This window comes from Terrapene carolina, unplaced genomic scaffold (assembly GCF_002925995.2).
Source record: "Terrapene carolina triunguis isolate 2854851 unplaced genomic scaffold, T_m_triunguis-2.0 Scaffold84, whole genome shotgun sequence".
NCBI classification, from domain to species: Eukaryota; Metazoa; Chordata; order Testudines; family Emydidae; genus Terrapene; species Terrapene triunguis.
Window position 1 is genome coordinate 34,589,446 of NW_020664435.1, and position 25,284 is coordinate 34,614,729.

The 25,284-nt window shown below is 42.1% G+C and overlaps 1 protein-coding gene across 1 annotated transcript in view; it reads right to left on the minus strand.

Moving 5' to 3' along the window:
- ADAM22 (ADAM metallopeptidase domain 22) overlaps positions 1-25,284 on the minus strand; it is a 197,803-nt gene that overhangs the window by 162,794 nt on the left and 9,725 nt on the right. The window contains exon 3 of the mRNA XM_029911005.1: positions 14,744-14,820. Within this exon, the coding sequence (XP_029766865.1) occupies positions 14,744-14,820 (77 nt within the window). The remainder of the gene's footprint in view (positions 1-14,743; positions 14,821-25,284) is intronic.

The following is a 25,284-nucleotide window of genomic DNA, read 5'->3' on the forward strand; positions in this document are numbered from 1 at the left end:
CTGTTTCAATCACTGCACTGTAAACCAACACATACTGCTTACAATTTATGCAATCAACTAAAAGCAGTAAAGTATGCAATATACGTTGTTGTTTAATGGTTTAACCTTTCCAGCAAAGAATATTTTTGTTTATGGTTTAGTACATTATCACGAGAAAGAGAGGACATATAGATTTTATATACCCATATAAATGTTGTTAAATGTTTTATATGAAAAGTCAAGGATCATTGAGCTTTAAGTGGTGTTTCAGAAGCCTCAGGGAAATTCTCATCCAGGTACTTAGAATGGTCTCACAGAGATGCACTTTAACACACAAAACAATATAGGATACATTATAAAACTGAATGAAATTGCTTCCTTTTTCAGTTCAGCGAATATGTCAAACCTTTCTGTAGGCACCAGTTAAACTTTCCTGTACTATCAAACAAGCAGCAATATAGGACAAATCCTGGTCCCAATGAAGCCAAAGGCAAAACTTCTATTGATATCAATGGGACCAGGAGACCTCAAGTCAGCAACTGCTTAAAAAATGCAAGATCTGAAGTTATGGCTACACTACAGCTTAAATCAACGTAAGTTATGTCGCTCACGGGTGTGAATTAGCCACCCCCATGAGTGACATAACTTATGCTGATTTAAGCGCTGGTGTAGACAGTGCTACATCAGTGGAAGAGTTTCTCCCACCGACATAGCTACTGCTGCTCACAGGGGCTGGAGTAATTAAGCCGACAGGAGGGCTCTCTCTGACCAACCTGATTGCCTTCTATGATGAGATAACTGGCTCTGTGGATATGGGGAAAGCAGTGGACGTGATATACCTTGACTTTAGCAAAGCTTTTGATATGGTCTCCCACAGTATTCTTGCCAGCAAGTTAAAGAAGTATGGATTGGATGAATAGACTATAAGGTGGATAGAAAGCTGGCTAGATCGTCAGGCTCAATGGGTAGTGATCAACGGCTCGATGTCTAGTAGGCAGCCGGTATCAAGCGGAGTACCCCGGGGTCGGTCCTAGGGCCAGTTTTGTTCAACATCTTCATTAATGATCTGGATGATGGGATGGTTTGCACCTTCAGCTAGTTTGTGGGTGACACTAAGCTGTGGGGAGAGGTAGGCACACTGGAGTGTAGGGATAGTGTCCAGAGTGACCTAGACAAATTGGAGGATTGGGCCAAAAGAAATCTGATGAGGTTCAACAAGGACAAGTGCAGAGTCCTGCACTTAGGATGGAAAAATCCCAAGCACTGCTACAGGCTGGGGACCGACTGGCTAAGCAGCAGTTCTGCAGAAAAGGACCTGGTGACTACAGTGGACGAGAAGCTGGATATGAGTCAAAAGTGTGCCCTTGTTGCCAAGAAGGCTAACAGCATATTGGGCTGCATTAGTAGGAGGATTGCCAGCAGATCGAGGGAAGTGATTATTCCTCTCTATTCCGCACTGGTATTGCGTCCAGTTTTGGCGCCCCCCCCCACTACAGAAAGGATGTGGACAAATTGGAGAGAGTCCAGCGGAGGGCAATGAAAATGATTAGGGGTCTGGGGCACATGATTTATGAGGAGAGGCTGAGGGAACTGGGCTTATTTGTCTGCAGAAAAGAAGAGTGAGGGGGGATTTGATAGCAGACTTCAACTACCTGAAAGGGGGTTCCAAAGAGGATAGACCTCAGCTGTTCTCGGTGGTGGCAGATGGCAGAACAAGGTGCAATGGTCTCAAGTTGCAGTGGGGGAGTTCCAGGTTGGATATTAGGAAAAACTATTTCACTAGGAGGGTGGTGAAGCACTGGAGTGGGTTACATAGAGAGGTGGTGGAATCTTCATCCTTAGAGGTTTTTAAGGCCTGGCTTTGATGATTTAGTTGGGGTTGGTACTGCTTTGAGCAGAGGGTTGGACTAGATAACCTCCTGAGGTCTCTTCCAACCCTAATCTTCTATGATTCTATGACGGGGTGGGCAACCTTTTTGGCCTGAGGGCCATATCGGGGTTCCAAAACTGTATGGAGGGCCGGGTAGGGAAGGCTGTGCCTCCACAAAGAGCATGGCCCTCACCCCATATCTGCCCCCTCCCACTTCCCAACCCCTGACTGCCCCCCTCAGAACTCCTGACCCATCCAACCCCCCGCTCCTTGTCCCCCCACACCTCCTATTGGAATGTGGCCCTGCGAACATGGGCGGAGGACTCAGGAGGAGCAGGGGCAGCCGCACAGCTGGAGAGAAGTGGTAGTCCCCTTCAAAGCGCCGCTTCTCTCCGGTCAGCTGCGTGGCTGCCTGGTGCTCCTCCTGAGTCCTCCGCCCACGTTCGCTGTGCTCCCGCCACCCGCACCACTCCCCTGCCCCTGCAGTGCAGCTCCTCTCCCCCCACGGGGGGTGTGCCCGTGCTGAGCTGCCCGAGTACGCAGCCCTGCGGCCCCCTGTTGTTGGGGGGCCCCATGCCAGGGCACCCTGTGTTCACTGGTAAATCTGCTCCTGAGCCGCGCCACGCGGCTGGAACCAGCCATGCTGCCGCGCTGCCGGCATGGCGAGCTGAGGCTGCGGGGGAGGGGGAACAGCGGGGAGGGGCCAGGAGCTCAAGGGCCGGGCAGGACGGACCCACGGGCCGGATGTGGCCCGCGGGCCATAGTTTGACCACCTCTGTTCTATGACATCCTGGTAAAACTCCCATCAATCTCAATGAGGCCAAGATTTCACCCCTAGAATCTACTGTTTATAGACTATGTAAGGGTCTGATCCACTTCCGATCCAGCTCAATGGAAAGATTCCTATTCACTTCAGTAAGTTCAGGCTTTAATGTAGTATTGTAACAATGTCATACTGACAGCAATAAGGATTTTTATTAATGGGCATTGATTTGGGACTAATGAACAGAAGGCTTTGCCTCTCAACTACTATGACATTTCAGATGAATACTTGCAAAGTACAAATGAACCCCAATATGTTGTGTTTTTCACCCTTAGGCTTGTGTTGTGATATTCCATTAACTTCAGTGAAAGCAACGTTTGAAGTTTAGATGTAAAACAAACAAATAGAAGATTCAAATGCATTCCAATTGTTCCCCAAACACAGAGACATAATAAAATTCTAAAACTAAAAACACAAATGCTTCACTCTTGTGATTTATGTCATCATAAGAGCCAGCAATATCTCAGTGCAATTTGCAGGCAGGATACAAGGAAGCAAATCTTATGAATCTTATTCACAATTCCTTCAGCTGTGATTCTGAAAATGTAAAATACTGCTGTGTTTAAATGCCATAGATATTTCTTCAAAGAACACAGGGACTGGCTAAAATGTGAATGAATGTACTGGCATTAATAAAGGGAAAGATGATCAGATTTATTTTGTAGTTTAAGACTAAATTTTAACAACATTCAAAACCTAAAATTTCATTGTCAGAGGGTAGCTGGTCCCTGTGAGTAGACCAGGCCCAGCTCCCATGTCAGAGCAGGTGACCCCTATTGAGCGAGTTAAACGAGGTAGGCTAAACAGGCCTGTCAGAGGGCAGGAAGAGGAGAAATGACTGGGGCAAGCTATGCCTGGGAAAAAAAAGGTAACTCTGGTGGTGGGTCCCTGGAACAAGGGGTCAGATGCTCAGGGAGGTAGCCTTGGGGCTGGTGTTCCAGAAGGGAGCAGAGCTAACTGGCTGTGAGAAGGGAAGCTGGTTGGAACTTGGAAGCTTCAAGAAGCAGGATTACCGGAGACCCTGGGGAGGAGAGGCTTTGACACCCTAGGCCAAAGGGTGAACTGAGGAATTGCTTTTGTCTATTATATGCTTATGTTTGGACAAATAAATCTGCTTAAAGGAGACTGGGCATGGCAATGAGTGCTTGTTAAGATGGGGAGAAGCCCTGCCATGTCCCATATGCTGGAGAACACAGGTACTTCAAGCAGCCCCATATATATATATATATATATATGGAGATATACCTATCTCATAGAACTGGAAGGGACCCTGAAAGATCATTGAGTCCAGCCCCCTGCCTTCACTAGCAGGACCAAGTACTGATTTTGCCCCAGATCCCTAAGTGGCCCCCTCAAGGATTGAACTTATAACCCTGGGTTTAGCAGGCCAATGCTCAAACCACTGAGCTATCCCTCCCCCCTGAGAGAAGGGGAGAATGAGGTACCTCTTTGGTGCCCACTGAAGAGGGGGGAAACAGAGGCAGCATGCACAGAACAACCTTTGGCCACAAGGGGGTGCTCGGGTGGTGGCCACTGTATTACATTAATACAGTTATTGAGAGCAATTCACCTTTTTAAAACCTACAAGGAACCAAATGGAACATTACATAGTACAAATTAAAGGAGGGTAATATAATTAACACCAGCCAACATGGATTTATGGAAAATAGATCTTGTCAAACTAAATTGACAGCTTCTTTTGATGGGACAAGTTTGGTTGATTAAAGTAGTAGGGCTGATATAATGTACTTAGACCTCTGTAAGGCATCTGAGTTGGTGCCATGTGACATTTTGATTAAGAAACTTGAACAATACGTACAAGATCAACATGGCACATATTAAATAGATAAAAGCTGTCTCACAAGTCACAAAATACACTTATAAATGGAAACAATCATTAAGTGGGTGTATTTCTACTGATCTACTGATCCCACAGGGATCAGCTCTTAGTCCTATGCTATTTAACATTTTTATCGGTGACCTGGAAAAAATATAAAATCATCACGCATGATATAGAGATTGGCATGGTAAATAATGAAGAGGACAGGTCACTTGATACAGAGCAATCTGGATTGCTTGGTAAGTGGGAGCAAACAAATAATATGCATTTTGATCTGGCCAAAAGTAAAGTCATACTTCTATGAACAAAGAATTCAGGCCATACTTGTAGAATGGGAAATTCTATCTTGAGAAGCAGTGACTGTGAAAAGGACTTTGAGGTCATGGTGGATAATTAGCTGAACATGAACTCCCAGTGCAAAGCTGTGGTCAAAAAGGCTTCTGAGATCCTTAGATATAAACAGGAGAATATTAAGTATGAGTAGGAAGGTTGTATTACCTCTCTATTTGACACTGGTGTGACTGCTACTGGAATTCTGTGTCCAATTTTGGTGTCTGCAAGAAGGATGTTAATAAATCAGAGAAAGCTCGTAGAAGAGCCATGAGAATAATTAAAGGATTAAAACATGCTTTGTAGAGAAAGACACAAGGAGCTTAAATCTCTTTCATTGAACAAAGAGAAGGTTAAGGGGTGACTGAACACAGTCTATAAGTACCTACATAGAGAATAGAAATTTGGTAAGAGGGCTTTTAAATCTAGCAGACAAGTGTATACCAAGAGCCAAAAGCTGGTAGTTGAAGCTAGACAAATTCAGATGAGAAATAAGGCACCAACTTTTTAACAGTGAGGGTAATTAACCATTGGAACAGCTTACCAAGGATTGTGGTGGATTCTTCATCACTGGCACTTTTTAAATCAAAACGATGGGGTTTTTTTTAAATATATGCTCTAGTCCAGAAGGAATTCAGGGAGGACATATGGTCTGTGTTATACAGCAGGTCAGACTAGAGGAGCACAATGGTCCCATTGGGCTTTAGAATCTATATGAGATCACAAATAAAACCTCAGATTTGGTCTTACTATACACGAAGAAGCATTGGCACCAGTAATCATATTTCTGCACAGTGGATATGTTTAATGATAAAAACTTTAAAAATAAAAATTGAGCCACTCAAAGCCAGTTTATCCAAAAAAAGTACAACACAATTCCAAAACATGGTAACATACATTGGGGTGTATAATAATTAACCCTAGTGAAATTAATCTTTAAAGCAATGATGGGAGGGAGGAAGTATTTGGTAAGATTGTTTTTTACGTGGGTGTTGTATAAGTTTGCCTCTAAAGATGAGGGTGGGATGAGTTACTTTACAAAATGGCATTATGAAAGCACAACTCAAACTAGCCAGGTAGGGTTTTGACTCTGCAGGTGTCTAGTAAAACTGCTTGGATTGGGAATCATAAGCAAATGGTTACAAAAATATAGCAAAAGAGTTTAGACCAATCACACTTGAAGGGCTTGATTTTCATTTACATTACGGCCTCTTTACATCACTCTGGCATTAAACTGGACCTTAAAGTGTGTGTGAATTACAGTACACACACCCTTTACATTGTAAGACTAGCACAAAGGACCTTGCTATAAAAGAGTATCAGGCCCAAAGTGTAACTATACTAGATACAGTGGGGCCAGATCCTCAACCCCTCGCTATCAGTGCAAAACAGCTGTGATGCTGCAGAATCTGACCCCTCATGATTCCCCCACACATGGGAATTCTCAGGTGGTGTAGCGCTGGCACTCGGGGGAGGGAGCAAGAGAAAGGAGCATACTTCGATGCATCTTCAACTCACTGAGCCCCAGCTGCTAGAACAACTGGGGCTACATGCAGCCAGGCATAGGTTAAAGCAGCTTTTAGGGGACTGGCCTGGCTTCCAAGTAGACTCAGGATTGGGGGGCAGCAAAGATGGCTTGAAGCCAACTTTGCCCCACCAGGTGCCTCCTCAAGTCTTGCCCTGAGTACAACTCACCCACACGGGAGGATCTGGCCCAGCAACACTCCTTGGATTTACACTAGTGTAATGGAGAGAAGAACCTGGCCTAGTACTTACACCAAAACAGACAGTCTTGTGGTCCTGTGTGAGGCATCCAGGAGTGGACTATAGCACACAGTCTGAAATCATTTAACTGCTTCACCAGTGCTGTAGGTGAAGACTCAAGAGTGGGGATATACTATAAAGACTTACCTGTAGAGAACTGGTATACCTTTGCATATGTCAGCACCCATATCCATTTGAGTTGCACGTGTGCAAAAGTTTGATTCAGGGCGCTCTTAGAAATTTTTCATTTACAGTTTACATGACACATTTATAATAATATTAGTGACTAGTTGCCAATACAAATTTCAAGAAGGTTTTTAGCAGCTTGTCTTCTCATGGGGAAAAAAATCTGGCTTTTGGCTTTTAAATTGTCTTTCATTTTGTTTTGTTTTGTTTTTAAAGGAAGCTTGTGATCTGACATAGGATAGACAAACCTTGGTTGAAATATGTTCCCATAAGAAATATTCCCACTTGGAATATGGAATATTTGTCTCTCTCTCTCATCACAGACTACAAAAATGTGTTTGGTGGTGTGGATGGGTATTTAGTTGCTGTAGTGCTATTTACCTTCTAAGTAGCATTAACAATAAGTGAAGTTAAACATTAAAGATTCCAAATGTCTTTTTAATTGTTATTTAGTGAATGCTGCTATGTCTTTGTATGTTTGGCGATAAATTAAAAGAAAAAAGATATTTGGTGACAATATACTTGTTCAGCGCTCCACATAACACGTTTTATTGATTTCTAATGCCGTTTCATTTTATACTCTACATTCTACAAGGTGACTTTGAGCCTTGTTTCGAAACATCTTTCTTGTTCCAGTTATCCTCATCTTTTTACAGCACTGTTTGTTCTCTACGTATCTATCTTAAGAATTTATTGTGACAGATGGACAATATTCTGCAATATACTGAACAAACCTTATGGAATTAAGATAAACTTTACTGAGTTAAGTTAAAACTTATTGAAGTAGAGTTAACATCTCTGGGAGAATTGTATTAAACATGCAATGGTGTATGTGTTATTGTGGAATTGTATGTACCCTCTCTAGTAGGAGGATGGTAATGAACTTCCTCAGTTATCAGCCTGCGGAGACACAAATATTCTAGTTCAAACTGGATTCTCTAAGGTTTTGGATTAAAAGCCTGAGTTTAGGCTGACCTGGGGCCTACTTCCTGATCCAGCAAATAGACAGAACCTCTGGTCCATGAAGGGCCCCAATCCTTAGAGAAGGATTGCAAGGACTTGGCAAACTGAGGCCCTATAAGATTGGGTGCCAATTCTGAGCTGAAGCTCTGATGAACTTGTAACCACAAGGATGCCCTAGGGTAGGGTATTAAAAGACTTCACTTGCCAGAGCCCCTGTGAGAGTTAGGATGAGCTCTGTGGTAAGCTTATTAGCATCCATGTAGGTTCTTTTATTGTTTTTGTATGTTTTCTCTGCAATGCTTTGTACCTTAACAATAAAGTAGGCTTGCTTAGAGAGAGCCATGTAATAGCATATATCTGTAGCAATAACACTGTTACCTGTCTCTGAAGAGAAAGCAAGCGGATGTCCTAGGGCAACCTGTCTGTGCTGGGAATGACACAGTGAAGGCAGGGAACTGTCCAGCCTGGGAATACTGCAGTCAGAAGAGAGATGGACATGTGTCTCCACCCAAGAGAGGCAACAGCTGGGGAGCTGAAAGCCAAGAGTAGGTGCCCTTGATGAACCACTGAGGGGAAATGCAGGTGCAGCCACCCTGAATTGTGACCCTTAAGATAGACCCCACTACTGTAATATCTGAGCATTTCACAATCTTAAATGTATTCATCTTCACACCACCTCGCTGAGGTAGGGAAGTGCTATAATCCCCATTTTACAAGATGGGGTACTGAGGCACAAACAAGCTAAGTGACTTGTCCAAGGTCACCCAGCAAATCTGTGGTGTATCAAGGAACTGAACCCAGTCTTCCAAGTCCCAGATTAGTCCCCCCCTGCCGCTGGCCCATCTTAATCTCATACAAGGGCCCAAGGAAACATTCTGCTTCCCATTACACACAGCAATTCCACTGATTTTAGTAACTTACTCCAGATTTAAGGCCAGGATGTAACAGAGCCCCACATGAGTGCACAGGTGAGGGGAGTGTGCAAGGATCCTCTCTCCTCACTCCTTTTGCACAACCAACCCAATGGCCTGTTACAACTGCAGTCTGGGTGCTCAGGGGAATGCAGGGACTGGTCCCTTGGTGCCCCCCTGGGAGCACACAATGTCCCAAAGAAGAGGTAATGGCAGAGAAGAGGCATGGCCATATCCCTTCACTGTAAATAATCCCCACCCTAGTAAATAATAGTGATAATACACATACTACTGTAACTTTCAATTTGTTCAAAACAGCGCTCTTCTGCATTTCAGCTTTCATGAGCATATAAAGACAAACCCTTCATCTTTATACAGACTGCCTATAAAATGATGGCTTGCTTCTGAGGCAGGCTTTTAAAGCCTCTAATGGAGACGGCGCTGGCTAAAATAGAGAGCTGCACCCCAAGTCTTGTGCCGACTGGTATGTTCACACAACACCCACTGTTGAGAGTTTTCACCATTGCATTTTAAGTCAGCAGGCACCTGTGCTTTTTCTAAGGCCTGGTCTACGCTACAGCTGTAAATTGACTTAAATTACGCTACTTCAGTTACGTAACGGAAGTCGACGTAACTTAGGTCGACTTACAGCTGTGTCTCCCTCCGACTTACCTTACTCTTGTCGGGGAGATGGAGTACAGCAGTCGACGGGAGACCGCTTTGCCATTGACCTAGCATGTCTTCACCAGACCTGCTAAATTGACACCGCTGCATCAATCACAGCATTGCCAATTTAGCAGGTAGCGTAGATATGGCCTAAGCTGGGCTGGAGTGTGAAGGTCACTCACTCCATGCAATCCACCTCATTTAGTCCTTCTCCAGCTTAATAAAAACACTTATGCCTTTTTTGTGGTTTTTTTCCGAGTATTAAAGGTAAATAAAATTCTTACCTTGTGGTTATATGTATGCTAAAGAAAATGTACTGAATGAGGTGTCTCCACTCCCCTTTTCTAAGCTTTCCATGCACTTCCCCTAGGAGAATCCCTCCACATTTTGAACTCTCAATCACTAATCTCGCTATATATAATCCTATTTACTGTTCTGTAGAACAATCTTATAGCTGCCCTCTCCCCACCCAGTTAATGAGCTTTTTTTTAATCCATTCTGTGATAGATTAGCTCCCCATAAACAGATAGATACACTGTGGCCCAGTTCTCATAAAGGCAGATGTATGTGCTTCACAGCAACAGGTCATTTCAGAAAAATTCTGGAAGGGGGGCGGCAAAGTTGTGTCAGTAACCCCCACTTATGCCTCTTGCTGAGGCTGTGGCTGCTTGTGGTTGGTTGGTGGGCCAGTCCCATCACAGAGGGGGGGAGGCAGGTGGGTGGGGTTTGGGCGGCGGGCATCTCACCAATGGCCAGCCTAGGGCAGGGGTCACTCCACATTCAGCTCCAACCCAGGCCACTGCTGCTGCTTCCTGACCAGCAGCACAGAGAGCAGGGATAGTGCCAGAAGCTACTCAAGACAATTTGCCACCCCCTTTCTAAAAGGCCTAGCATGGCAGATTGGGTTGGGCCAAATCTGACACTTTAGGCAGATGCCCAAAAGTTGGGAGGGTGGGGAGCAAACCAAGGTTGGGATGGCTGCCCCCCATAGCACATGATATCCTGCTTCACAAGACTAGAAATGCTTCAGACTCAAATATGTTGATTTTCCTATACAATTTCTTACTTAATGATATTACAAACCAACTTGAAAGTATAAATGGTCACATTAACTATTTTAACAGAAATATTAGGCATAAATTAAGAAATACCCATTTCGCTAGATGCCAACCAAGCTTCACAAACTTGAAGGAAAAGGAATCAAAAAACAAGCATACTTAATTGTTATGCATCTCACACATGATTCTGGGTTGATCGCCAGATTTAGATGTGCTCTGAAGTAGGGAAGCCTAGAGCAGCACTGTGATACCACAGCTAATAGTGAATTCTGAGATTTGATTTGATAACACTGAAAAAAACAATAATGACGACGAGCATGGAATGAATGCATAGGAGGCAACGGTATCATAAAACACTGATGCCACTAATACATTTCTGACTCTTGCCTGAGGGATTGAACCTTTTAAAAATACAGCTAGTTTAGCCCGAAAACTTCTTCATAAATGCTTTAGCCAGTTAAACAGACAAACTTGAAACAGACACAGTATTTTATTAAAGCTTACTGTAAAGATATTATTGCAACTAAAAAAAAAAGTATACAGTGGAAAAAACATTGACTGCACAGGAACCTACATCAAACTTCTGATTTTCAGCCCCAAACCCTCTATTCATAACATTGAGTTTATTTCATGTAGGAAGGCACATTTTTTGCATATGAACAAAAATGCATTTTAAAACTGCTGCAGATTCACAATAAACACCATATGCACACAGATTTAAATTCTGAAGTAAATCAAAATGTTATAACGAAACATTGCAAAATTATTTCCTCTTTCACTTTCCTGTTTAAAAGACTGGCCAACACACACACACATTCAGGGTCCTCAATTTTTAGCAACCCTTCACATGTCAGTGCCCATCTGTTTTTGTCTGTATTTTTAAATGTCTGTTTCTAGCCCTTTCTGTTGCAGAGATCACCTTCAAAATATAAAGAAAGCTCCATGGTTGACAGCTGATTGAGTAATTTTTTCTAAAAACCAGTGATTACTCATGCGCCACACTAGAGCCAACCAAGGCTGGGCTTTGGGGCTTTTGAAGCCCATGACCATCAGTTCCTATTTTTTGATGGAGGGGAAGGAGCCCAAACTGAACTCTACTTTTGGGGAGTTTTTCACTAGTGGTGAAAGGATTCCACAAACTCCTTCTCAGCTGTTCACAGCTAATCCAGTTCTTCTTCTGAGCTATGAAAATGGCCTCCAGCTACAAGGGGTGGGGGTGGGGGGCAGCTAAGCAGAGGAGCCAGCTTGGCCTGTAGTTGCTGACAAATGATGTGGTGGGGAGGCCAAGGAACAGGAGGCCCTGCTTCCTCTTACTCCCAGATTCAACAGTGGCAGCCACTCTGGGAGGGGTGAGGAGGCAATGCAGAGGATAAGGGGAAAGGTGTGGGGGGGGGAATAAACTTCAAATTCTTGGCAGCATTAGACCCTCCGTTGGTGAACACTTGTGAGAGGAGAGGTTGCCAGGAAGCATCATATGCAGAAGCCAGAAGGGGAGGGGATATTTAGTGTGTAAACATTTGGGGTGGGGAGGAAGAGACAGGACTGTCATGGGGGGAAGGGAGAGACAGAAATATGGGAGCCTTCAAAAGATTGAGGGGGAGAGATAAAGATGCTGGAATGTGAAGAGAAAATGGAATACAGATGAGAGCAAGGGGAAGACACAACATAATAGGAGGGAGGGTATCAGGGCATGAATGAGAAGGAATGCAAATATAAACAGACAAAACAGAGAAAAGGGAATGGTGATTTTCAAATAAGGAGACAGACAAACAAGGGAGAAAGGAAAGATAGTAATGAAAAAACAGAGAAAACAGTAATGAGAAATGAGAAAATGATGTGAAGATGTATACAATGAATCTGGAGAGAGACAGAAAGAAAAAGCAGGGGATGAAAAATGAGAGAAGAGAACAAATGCAAGAAATAGCCCAGACTGTTAAGCTAGTGAATTTTATTGAATCAATTTATGTTCCTTTATTTTATTTCCCCGATGACCTCTTATCTCTGTTGGGGAATAGAATGGAATCACAATTGCGAATACATATTTCTACTACTGGCTACTACACATTATGTATAGTTAATTAACTAGAGAAGAAAATAGACTATTACTCCAAAATCACCAGAATACATACTAAACCCTTGAGTAACAATGGAGAAGTAGCCCTAAGACCTCTAGCTTAACTGGAGAATTGTCTACTGAAACAATTTTCAAATGATGGTTGTGACACACAGACCTACCCGGGTTTTTTTATACTGCTCCCAACATCAAGGCATCCGAGCAAAGGCAGATAAGATCCAGGTTTTCTGGAACAGAGGAGACTGAAAGATGCTTCAGAAATTGCCCTCTTCCTACCACTTACCAATTTAAATTAATGTAACTCCAAAAGTTTGTGGGGGCTTGGAGGAGACAAAATCATCTCCTTGACACTCCCCAAAATACAAGCGCCAGCAAGAGCTGATGATGCCACCAACACATGCCTGCTTCAGCACAGTTTTAGGTATTAGTGCTAACATCAATATTTGCAGAGGAAACAGAATCTCTAACGTTGGTCTTGGCAGGCAAGTGATTAACTGATTTTCAAATATATTGTTATAAAGGGCCAAGTTTCCAAACTGGTTTCCAAAACTCCATCCACAAATTTGGCATACACTTCTGTTTGTACATCCACAAAATTGACATTCCTCTCCCAAACCCCTCAAAAAAGTTTTTATTTTTCATAAATAAAGGTCTGATGCTGCCATAGAAATGTAATATACAAGTTTGGAAATAAAAGCAAGAACTCACTCTAATTATAGTAAAGACAAAATATATATCATTTTGAATATAACATCTGTTCCTGGGGACATACATTAAAAATACATTTCCCACATTGTTCTGGCATCCTTGGTCCTTCCTTTTATTTGATAAGATTTGTGCATGAGCAAATGCAATTTCAGACGCCCTTTTGAAACCTTGCATAAAATGTCATATTACAGGCCAAATAGCACCTTTCATTTTCATCACTACATGGGGAAAACTGGGGACAGAATTTAGTTTACATTATATTACCGGTTTGAGAGAGAACAGATTTTTAGATTTTGAAAAACATTGCAGTTCATCTCTTAGGGCTGGATTGTACAGCGTTACTCACATTAGGCCAATTCCAATGGTCATTGAATGTCCTTTAAGGAAAAAAGGGTAGCACAATCTGACCCCTTTAGGGGGAAAAAATGGACCCTATCCTAAAATAAGCTTAATTTTAAATAGTTTAAATATTTAAATGTACAGCATATTTCCATGAAGAGTAAAAACATAACTTTCATAGAAAAAGCTACTGAAGAAGTTCATAGTAAAATAACGTTCTTTGCTTGTCTTTCCAAATACTATTAATATTTGATTTGTTCTTATTAGACAAACCTCAGGCTAACTCTACAGCTGAAATCCTGAACCTACTGAAGTCAATGGGAATTTTGCCATTGGCTTCAATGGAGCCAAGATTTCGCCCTGTTATAGAAGTTATGTTATCTGTACATGTACACCTATATATGTACATACATATGCACACACATACACACACACTATATGCTACTCCTTTTCTGTAGAAGGGTGATCTTCATGCATTGTATAATGCTTTTAAACAATGTAAACTTTCTGCAAACCCTTACTCTTATGATAGAACATAAAGTCTAAACGAAGTGCTTCAACCTTATCAAATTTAAATATATCAATAATTTTTGTCAAATATCTACCATATTGATACGTTCACCTGAAATGTTTCAATTTTGTCAGATGAGAATTTTCCAAAAGAAATCTGTTGCATCAGAATTAAGTATCAGGTTTCACTTATAAGTTCGCTATTGTTCAATCACTTTCTTTAGTCTGAAATTCACTATGCTAATGTTTTATAACGCTTCTCTTTTCTCAAAAGATAAGGAACTTATCTGAAGAAACGTCACTTGCATCATTCACCTTAGGCTTTCGACAACTAGCTGTAAGTGTTATTAGTGGACCTCTAACATAATATGTTCAGGGTTTAAAAGCAAATAGTTACCAATTTTCAGTAGCTCCTTGTCCAATGGGGCACAGCAATTTGCCTGCACACTATCAATTGCAGAATTGCAGACTAAATAATAATACATCTTACAAAACATCTTACAATAAGGTTCTTAGTAAGTAGCAATATTTGAAAATATGCCAAAATATACAGAGATATTTGACAAAACAAGAAAAAACAAATACTATTTCAAATCCACTAGATACATACAAATATTATTTATTATTGGTATTACCATAGTACATGGGGACCTCAACCAAAATAGGCATCCCATTGTGCTAGGCATTTTACAAATACAGAATAAAAGACAGTCAGTACTTACTGGTTTAGCATTACATCTAGAATGAATGATGACCCAAATGCATCAACCTGGAAGCTGGCTCGGGCAACATGAGTGGACTGCAACGTTAAAAAGATTGGAATGTGTTAGCAGTCTGCTATGTCAAAATGCACCACGTAGACTTGAGAACATAATATAGACAAAAAATGAAATAAAAGTACTAAGCATCAATATGCCATTAGCACAGGAAAAATTCTTACTGTTTAGTGTACAAATATGTTGAATAATGGTTTTTTTTTTTTACTATATTATCTGATTTTATTCAAGATGTAGAAGTAGCAGGATAATAAACCCAATAAATAGAGGCAATATTCCCTTTCATAAATTTCTACCTTTAAAACCCATTGTCAAACTTAGCATCTCTGCAGGTAGGAGTTTTCGAAACAGCATCCTGTATTGGGGTGTTATTTCTCTCATGTTACATCACTGTTGATCCACAGGAACTGCAGGACACAATACCTTTCTTTGGAACTCATATTCTCCACAGAAAGATAAAAACAACCCAGACCAACCTTCCCTGACTAACCATCTAGATTGCACCTGGATCTGGAGACAAATCTGTGGAGAATAGCTTGACAGCTGCTAATATGAAGCACGCTAACTTGGTTAGACAGCTTCATTGTGGTCTGATCTAAACACCCTCAACCCTCATTGAAATTATATGGAGATGGAAGGTACTCAGCACCTTGCAAGATCAAACCCTTGATCTTCTTGATGCATGGAATTTTCTCTCTTCAACGCACATACATAGGAGTGATAGCAGTGTTATAAATTGCTAAACCATACAGTCAGCTACATTTATCATGTGATTTCTGGCCACCTCACTTACATTCTACCCACTAATCTATCTCGGCCAGAACAACTTCCAACATTCCAAATCCCTGCACAGCTACAAAGAGCTGCCATTTAAAAAACCTAAACAAACAATGTGCTAGAGAAGTCTCATTCCTTCTCTCCTAGCCAAATGTATCCTTCCTTCATTACCACCAAAATTACATTAGTCCAATATTTAGTCCTACTCAATGACATGTATAAGGTCTGATGTCTCACAACCTGCAGGGCTAGAAATGGGAGCCTTCCCCCCATCTCCATTAGAAAAAGAAAATTCCCAGTTTTCCAATGGGACACAGAGCACATGCCACTAGTCCTAGAAAGTCCCAAGAAACTAAACTGCAAAACTGATTTTTCTTTAAATAAAAAGCCATTTTTAGATCACTTTGGAGGAGTTTTAAATTAGTTGCAATTCTTCTTTCCCTCTGAACCCTGTACAACTGGACTTGTAGTAACTAAGGCAGAGGGATTTAAAGGCTTTATAGGCAGAGGGATTAAAAAAGTACTATTTTTTTCTTTAAAAAACCCTCATAATACATTTCTGTAAATAAATGCAATACAGGCTAGTGCAGAGGTTATCAAGGATTTACTGGTGGTCTGTTGGGATGGCCTGCACAACTCACTCCAAAGGTGTGGAAGCAAAGGCCATTTTTCCATGCTTCTCAATACTGGGCTTGGTCCAGCCCAGGGACCAATTTACAGAAGCCTCAAGTTTGTCCTAATTTATGGTCATCTGCCCATTGACCCAAGAGTCTTTCAGCACCTGGAGATTGCACCCTTTCCCCTCAGGAACGTCACTATGCCTGAGGTAGTAGGCGGGGTGGCTCTAGCTTTTTTGCCGCCCCAAGCACGGCAGGCAGGCTGCCTTCAGCGGCTTGCCTGCGGGAGGTCCCCGGTCCCGCAGCTTCGGCGACCCGCTGCCGAATCCGCGACACCGGTGGACCTCCTGCAGGCAAGCCACCGAAGGCAGCCTGACTGCCGCCCTCACAGGGACTGGCAGGGCGCCCCCCACGGCTTGCCGCCCCAGGCACGTGCTTGAAGCCCTGGTGCCTGGAGCCACCACTGGTAGTAGGGGGTGTTGTGGCCTAGGGACATATGCCAAATCTGTGCCACCCAGGTACCCCGCATATACAAGTGGAATCCTCACACAGGCAGATAAGCCAGCTTTGGGGCTACTTTGCAGAACAAAGTAGCCAGAGCAGAATTGGGCCCAATAGATTTTTACATTTCATAAATGGGGGTTGTGATATTAGGAAAGTTAGCCTGTAACACATGTCGCTCCCTTCTACAAAGTGCAGAGGTACGTCACTTCCACAAAGGGGTCCACAAAAAGAAATGCCTGGGCAGCTATATTGGGCACAGTGAGTGCTGTATATTCACACTGGAAGGTCATGTGTTGAGAAAAGGCTGTTCAGTAAGCTTTTAGCATAAAGAGGGAAGGAAAATGGTGAAGTACAGTAGAACACAATTTGAAATCCAATCTGTCATGTTTGTACCGACAAGCTAGTGCAACCAGCTCCCAGGCTGGTAAAAGCTTTGAAAAGGAAAAAATAGGAAGGGCGGCCCAAAAAACTACAGAGAAAATCCTCCTGGAAAGGCTTTCTGGTGGATGCTCCCTGTTTAGAGCTGTGAAGAGGAACAAGCCAATCTTCCTTGGCTTTAAGAAGAGGAAAGTTAGGTCAGTCTATTCAGGGGCTCCCAAGGGTCCATCCTCTTTTACAGGGAGAAGCTCTCCTCACTGCTGTCAGTTGCTAACGATATCATCAGCAAGGTCAGAGCAGCACTGACTGCACTGAGAACAAAAACTCACGCTGGCTGCTGCCCTTAGAAGAGGATTGGTAGGGAAATAATGGGAGCTCCTCCAATGGTAGTTATTCCCAGGGAACTGGAGAAACATCCCCATCTGCACAGCAGATGAGGAACAGCAAGGAAAGCTAGGCTGGAGGAAGAGGAAAGGACCAGAGCCCCTGAACTTCCCTCTTTGGAAAGTCAATGTTATTTTACAAAAAGATTCCTGAAGGATTAAGGAGGGATGAAGGCCCTGTAGCCTTGCCTAATCCTGGACTTTGGAATGCAGGGAGACATTATGCCTGGTAGAGTTCACAGTACTATGGCTAGGTCTACACTGGGGGGGGGGAGGGGCGGTGTCGACCTAAGATATGCAACTTCAGCTACGCTATTTGCGTAGCTGAAGTCGGCGTATCTTAGGTCGATTTACCTGGCCGTGAGGACAGCGGCAAGTCGACCGCTGCTGCTCCCCCGTCGACTCTGCTTCCGCTTCTCGCCGCGGTGGAGTTCCGGAGTCAACGGCAGAGTGATCGGGGATCGATTTTATCGCGTCTACACTAGACGCAATAAATCGATCCCTGATAGATCGATCACTACCCGCCGATCCGGCGGGTAGTGTAGACGTACCCATAGGGTACGACTCTCCTATCTTTCCTTGTCTACTTCTCTTGAAGCACTGAACTGCTCCCAAGTTCCCTGTGCTACTTGCAGCCCACAATGAGCTACCAGGATCAAGTTTTCACAGGCATCACCTTATCCTTTCCATGCCTGGAAATATATAGTGGAGACATATTCGCCATCAGTTTCCTTGGTGGAAAAGGAAGACATGACAAGTAAAGGGAATTACACCCTTTTGGTTTGCTGGCTTCTTTTTTAAAGTACGCTGCATGGGTATTTTGTTGAAGGTTCACTAATATGAGAAGTTCAGTGTAAGAGTATTAACACAAGTGACAGGGGTTCCCCCAAAAATACAGACCCTAAGTACAAATTTTAAAAACAGGGTGATTTTTTTTAAGTGCTTAGAAGATAAGTAGTATTGCTGAATCCAGTGGAAGTTTGAGAGAGAATTTGGGTTGGACCTTCTCTTCAAAATGGTCCAGTTTTGGTAATGAAATGTATGTGCATATAAATCCCATGAATTTAAACCCTGCTTTAGTTGTAAGAGCCAATGTAAAATTAACTATGGAGCTGCTAGGGTGCCTCCTTATCGATATCTTTTTATATATACAATTCACATATTTATAGATTTTAAGGCCAAAAGTCACAAGACCATTATGATCATTTAGTCTGACCTCCTCCATAACACAAGCCATAGAATGTCATGAGGTGATTCCTCCATCAACCCTCTTATTTCTCATAGAGCTACTGCAGATCTTTTAGAAAAAGACATAGAATCTTGATGTTAAGACTTCAAGTGACAGTGAATTCATCCCATCCCTGGGTAAATTGTTCCAATGGTTAATTACCCTCACTGTTAAAAATATGTAGCTTATTTCTAGTCTGAAATTTGTCTAGTTATGAGATTCCAGGCATTGCATGCATATTTTTATACACACACACAGTTTTACACATACAAATTACACACAAATGTATGTGTGTATAAATTATATATATATAATTTATACACACATACATTTGTGTGTAATTTGTATATATAATTGTATATATAATTTATACACACATTTTATTTTATTTATATATATATATAAAACACACATGTATTTTATATATATATATAAAAAATACACACACTTTTCATGTTATGACTTAACTGGGGGAGCCAGTACAAATTACCAGGGCCCAGCGGTCCGGAAGGGGACCCGGGGCCCGGCTCCCCCCCCCCTTGTCGGCCCTGTTTAGCCGGTCCGCCCTTGCTGGGGGGGGGGCCGAAAAAAAAATTTCACCAGGGCCCGAACCCACTCTTGGCGGCCCTGGACCCAACAGAAAAAAGAAATTTCATTCTGATTGACAGAGTGGGCATAGCTTTAACCAGAGGCTGGTCTCTGTAAATTGGTCAAGCACAGGACTGAGGGAGGAATCCTACTTCCAACAGACTGGAAGTAAAGAGGGCTCCCTTACAAGACTATCCCTTAGGAAACAGTTTGCTGTAATAAAACACGGAATATGCAACATCCCACATTATCAATGAGGAGAAATGGACAGAAAAAAATCCTCTGTCCATCATCTGACAATTTGAAGTAAAATCAATTCAGTACTAGAACTCGTTGGGAATTTTTTGTCAAAAAAATGTCAATTCGTCTAAAGCTAAACTTTTTGCAGCAATGTATCGAGTTTGACAAAACTTCGTTAAGAAAAGTTACTCAGGTTCAGGATGGATTTTTGAGTCAAAAAACAGAAAGAGAGAGACCATCCCAGAAGAACCAATAGCCCAGTGGTTATGGAACTCAGCTGAAATGGAGGAGTCCCTGCTCTACCTGATTCAGACCATGACTTAAACCTGAATCTTCCATATCCCACGTAAGTGCCCTAACCACTGGACTCTTGGCTATTCTGGAGTACTTCAGTCAGTCTTAGTATGTGCGTGTGTCTGTCTCTCTCTCTTTCTTCACTTCTCCCACCCCCATCAAAAAACTGTGAAAGTTTCTGTTCCATCCTGATGCACAACGGGAAAATTTTCAAAATCTCAAATTTTCATGGGATAGGAAAAACATTTCTCACCCAGCTCTATTCAGTATGTTTCCTAGGCTCAGAATAATACTGAATATTTCTGCAAGATGCATGACGTAAAAAACTTGCTTCTACATTATTTTTCAACAAGACTATGAATAATCATATTTTGACAATCTGAACTGTTTAGAGAAGTGATAAAATGGCTACCAGAGAATTAACTTCAGATTCCCAGACACATGACAACAAAAGAACCAAAGGGAAGGAAATCAGTGGATTCTTTTATGCCATCTAACTCTAGCAATAGTAACAAGAAAGGCACCTGCAAGGGCTCTTCTCAACCACTGAAGCAAGATAATCAATTATGTCATTCAGTTCTCAAACCAAGCAACTTTCCCAGAAAACTGAAACATTTTTATCATAGATGTGACACATCAACATGTGACAACTGAATCATAAAAATGGAGTTCCACTGACACAAGGAAGAAGCACACTATGCAGCATATGAACAAGAGACAGAAGTAGAAAACACCATTATAATGAAAAAAGCATAGTGCTTCCAGCTCTAGAACAATCTAAAAGTTCCAGAACCACAATGCTAACAGATTTCATGCAAGTAAATAAATAAATAAATAAAAAAAGACAGTATGATTAATCTACCTCTAAACTGGAATGATTGCAGTACAACATATCCCAAAGAATGTTGTCAGATTTGCATGAGTGCATAACATGGAGTTCCTGAGCAGCTCCTCTGTAGACAGTACTGAGTGTCATACACAGCTAACATGGGGTAGTTAACAATTGACATTATTAAAGATTGCGAAGTTAAAACAACATTCCTATGTGAAATATTACAGGAAGTTTTGACACAAGTGATATTAAACTGAAGGGTCTAAATTAGATTCAGGGTGATGTACAATCAGTATAATAGAGTGCTAAAAAGGTACCTTTAGGCGTGTTTACATGAACTTTTAGTTCGGGGCAAGCTGAGCTGTAAATCTACCTAATGCTAACAAGCCATGCCCTGATTCTAAGTGTGGGCCCTGCTACCGCACACTCACAGGTGCTCTGGCTTTGATCTATGCTGCTTTGAAATGGGAGTAGATCACAATGCACTAGGGAACTGTTAATGTGTTGCAGCAGGGCCCATACTGACAAACGGTGCATGGCAGACTAGCACCATGTAGAGTTACATCCCAGCTTGCCCAGAACTAAGTGTTTGCATAGATAAGCCCTTACTGTACACAGTACTCTATGTATGGGCCAACGCCTGGTCCTAGTTACATCATACAATCACAGAAATGTAGGGCTGGAAGGGATCTTGAAAGATCATTTACTCCAGCCCACTGAGGCAGGGCCAAGTACCGTAATGAATCCAGAATAGATCCAGTGATTTCATTGCTGCAGCTGAGACCAGAATTTAGTCCAGTGGTTCCCAAACTTGTTCCGCCGCTTGTGTAGGGAAAGCCCCTGGCGGGCTGGGCTGGTTTGTTTACCTGCCGTGTCCGCAGGTTCGGCCAATCGCGGTTCCCAGTGGCCGCGGTTTGCCACTCCAGGCCAATGGGGGCGGTGGGAAGCGGCGGCCAGTATGTCCCTTGGCCCACGCCGCTTCCAGCAGCTCCCATTGGCCTGAAGCAGCGAACCGCAGCCACTGGGAGCCGCGATCGGCCAAACCTGCAAACGCGGCAGGTAAACAAACCGGCCCGGCCCGCCAGGGGCTTTCCCTGCACAAGCGGCGGAACAAGTTTGGGAATCACTGATTTAGTTCAATGTATTCAATCCTGTCACCTCCTCTGAAACCTCATGCAGGTGTCGGTGACCAGTCTTCAGAGACATGCCTATTTCAGTAATAGAAAAATCTCAGAACAAAAGAATCAGTCTTTTAAATGACGTACAACACAAAAAATATAAATAGAATGGGGAGCAATTGTGGTTCCCTAGGACACATGGAGGTGGTGGCCACTTTAAATATCTAATATTCACTAAAATGTTTAGAATCATACAAAACTGAATCTGGTAAAATTATTGGATTCAGATATGATACCATCTGAAGGAACTGTCAAATCTCCATCTTAGCAGGTACCTCTTGAAATACTTGTAGACAACAATTTACCACTTCCTTAGTCATTCTCTCTCTTTGGTCACACCTATAACTATATCTAGATACATATGGCAATTTCTTAAACAGACGCCATACAAAAATGCAGAAACAAGAGAATGTGTTAGTGTTGTGTAAAAATTTAGTTAGAATATGTATGGGGTGCTTGTGACTCCTGAGTGGCAAACATGCCACAAACTTTGCTGAAAAACTAGAAATTAGAAAGGCTATTGAAACGTTTTTTTTTCATTTGTTTGCTTTGTTAATAGTGGACTATATTTTTGTATCTCTACACCTGCTAGGCTCAGAGGGTGAGAGAAACATTATCAGCCAGATCCTCAGCTAGTGGAAAATTGATATATCTCCACTGGCTTCAGCAGAGCTTTGCCAATTTACACCAGCTGAAGATCTGGTCCTGAGTTCTAAAATAGTTTCTCTCCATACAAACATCATGATACCAATGGGCTGTCAGAGCTAAAAGCAAGGGCTGCATATCCCATTGGAAAGCCAGGAATCTATTCTTTCCAGTAGTTAAAAGGTTTTTTAATTGTTTGTGGTTATTAAATTAGAGGCTGCTTAAACCTGTTCAGTGGGATGAAATAATGAGTCCTGGGGAAGACAGATGAGTGGACAGAGAGCTGATGGAGCACCGATAATTGCATGATCAATGCTGTTTATCACATGGACATCATTACCATATGGGAAACATCTAAGTGGTAGTAGTGACAGTTTTTAAGCAGCCCCTCTGACCACTTCACCTAAACTCTGCCTACTCATCCATCTTCTCCAGAATTACTTCTAACATTCCAGACTTCTGAGTAGATTCAGTCACCATTTATAATAAATAATTAAACTCCCAGAAAAGTACCCCCCCCCCCCCCCCCGAAATGAGAAATCCTCCCCACAACCACCCTAAATTAATGTGGCCCAAGGGCTAGGTGAGGCAATATTCAGTCTTGCATCTGTGACAGGTTTAATTCCAGACATCTCATGACCCTCCAGAGTTAAAAAGGCAGCTTTATATAACTGAAATGGGCAAGTCTCCACTTCCTAATGAGATACCCAGCACTTGCTTCTAGCTTTGGAAAATCCTAAGATATTGGACTTTATATTCATGACAACTTTATGTCTAGAAAAGTTACTTTAGTTTATTTATAGAGTTTTTTTAATTTAGTTATAATTTTCATCTCCTTCTGAGACCAATTAGTGTAACTTTTGTTGTGGAAAAACTCTTCAGGGGATTTGTCGGTAGAACTTCTGGAAAAGCACTCTTTTATCAGGAGAGCAGGCAAAGATTCAGGTATGAGAGAAGTGATGCTTATCTAATCTGCTGGATGTCTTTGAATATATCACTGCCATGACAGATAAGGGAAATTCAGTGGATGTTGTACCCTTAGGTTTTTCAAAGTGCATTTGACAAGGTTCCACATCAAAGATAAAGGGCTAAAGCAAAAAATCATGAAATAGAAGATAATATGGTGTGATGAATAAAGTACTAGATTAACAGTAGGGAACAAAGAAAAGCCCTGGATGAAAACTTTTCAAGATAGAAATATGTTACAAGAGGATTAACCCAGGGTCAGTTTGAGAGCTTCTAATTATTGTCATAATTATATTAATACAAAATGATTTTGACTACTATTGAAGATAAGGCCTCTAAGAGAGTAGAAGTGGAGGCAGAGCAAACAGGGCCTGATCTTTAAGACTTTAAGGCCAGAAGGGACCATGGTCATCTAGTTTGACCTCCTGCACATCACTCCTGTAATAGACCCCTAATCTCTGGCTAGATTAGTGAAGTCCTCAAGTCTTGATTTAAAGATTTCAAATTACAGAAAATCCACCATTTACTCTAGTTCAGATCAGCAAGTGACCCATGCCCCAGGCTGCAGAGGAAGAACATGGGGGAACATTCCTTCCTAATCTGAAATATGGCAATCAGTCAGACCTTGAACATGTGGACAAGACCTACCAGCCAGGCACCTGGGAAATAATTCTCTATAGTAACTCAGAGCCCTCCCCATCTAGTGTCTCATCACCTGCCATTCGAGATATTTGCTAATAGCAGGTATGGATGGGCAATATGCCTTGGTAGGCAACTTTGTCATATCATCCCTTCCATAAACTTTTCAAGCTCCACCTTGAAACAAATTAGGTTTGTTTGCCGCCGCCCCCCCCCCCCCACTGCTCCTCTTGGAAGGCTTTTTCAGAACTTCACTCCTCTGATGGTTAGAAATCTTCATCTAATTTCAAGCCTAAACTTGTTAATGGCCATTTTATATTCATTTGTTCTTGTTCTTAATTAAAGTTAAAAGAAAAAATTAAGGGACTTGTGCTTATTCTCACTGAAAAATACGCCACTTTAAGGTAACAGAGACTTTCAAAGCACCTTCTTACTGAATGTGTTGTCAGCTCTTGGGCTAGATCCTGATTAAGTAATGCTGAGTAATGCCTTACTCTGCAAAGAGTCTAATTGAAATAAAGCTCAATTCAGCATGAATAAGGGTGGCATAATAGGGTCCATCCTCAGAGTCAAACCACACATTACAGATGAGTAGGAAAATACTACTTTAAAGCCAGTAAAGTTATTGTAAAGGTCACCAAAAGGCACTGTCTATTGGCTCATTCCCAGCAGCTATGCCTAATATGCTAACTTTCCTTGATTGGATCCAGTTTTCAAGCTGCTCTGTTATTTGCTCTATTAGTCAAATTGTTCTATCACTAATTGGCTGTTTTCCTTGTTTTCTGCTTACCTTTTGTCACATACTTATATATGTCATTAATTTTAGCAGACATGGTGTTAACTTCAATTTCCAGCACAAGAGTCACTTTTTCAGAACTTTCTGTTCTAGCTACTATTCCAGAAAACATTTCAGAAGGTGGCAGTGAACGTATATTATACAAACACACAATATGGTTTGAAAAGGTCCAGTCCGGCCTGTTTGCTTGTACATAACGCTGCTCGGCTACTTTTTCCTTCTCTTTTGTTCGACTGTAAAGTTTCTGCAGAAAATTAAGTTTCCCCTCAGTTGAGTCCTCCTACTAGATAGAAGACCAAAAAGATTGTGCAGGACTCAGACTTCCTGCTGTAAAAATCCTCACCTCAGTGAGCTTGGTCTCAAAAGAAGCAGCCAATTCTAGTCTCCTTTGGGCTCATGATACCTATCACTGCTCCCTCGCT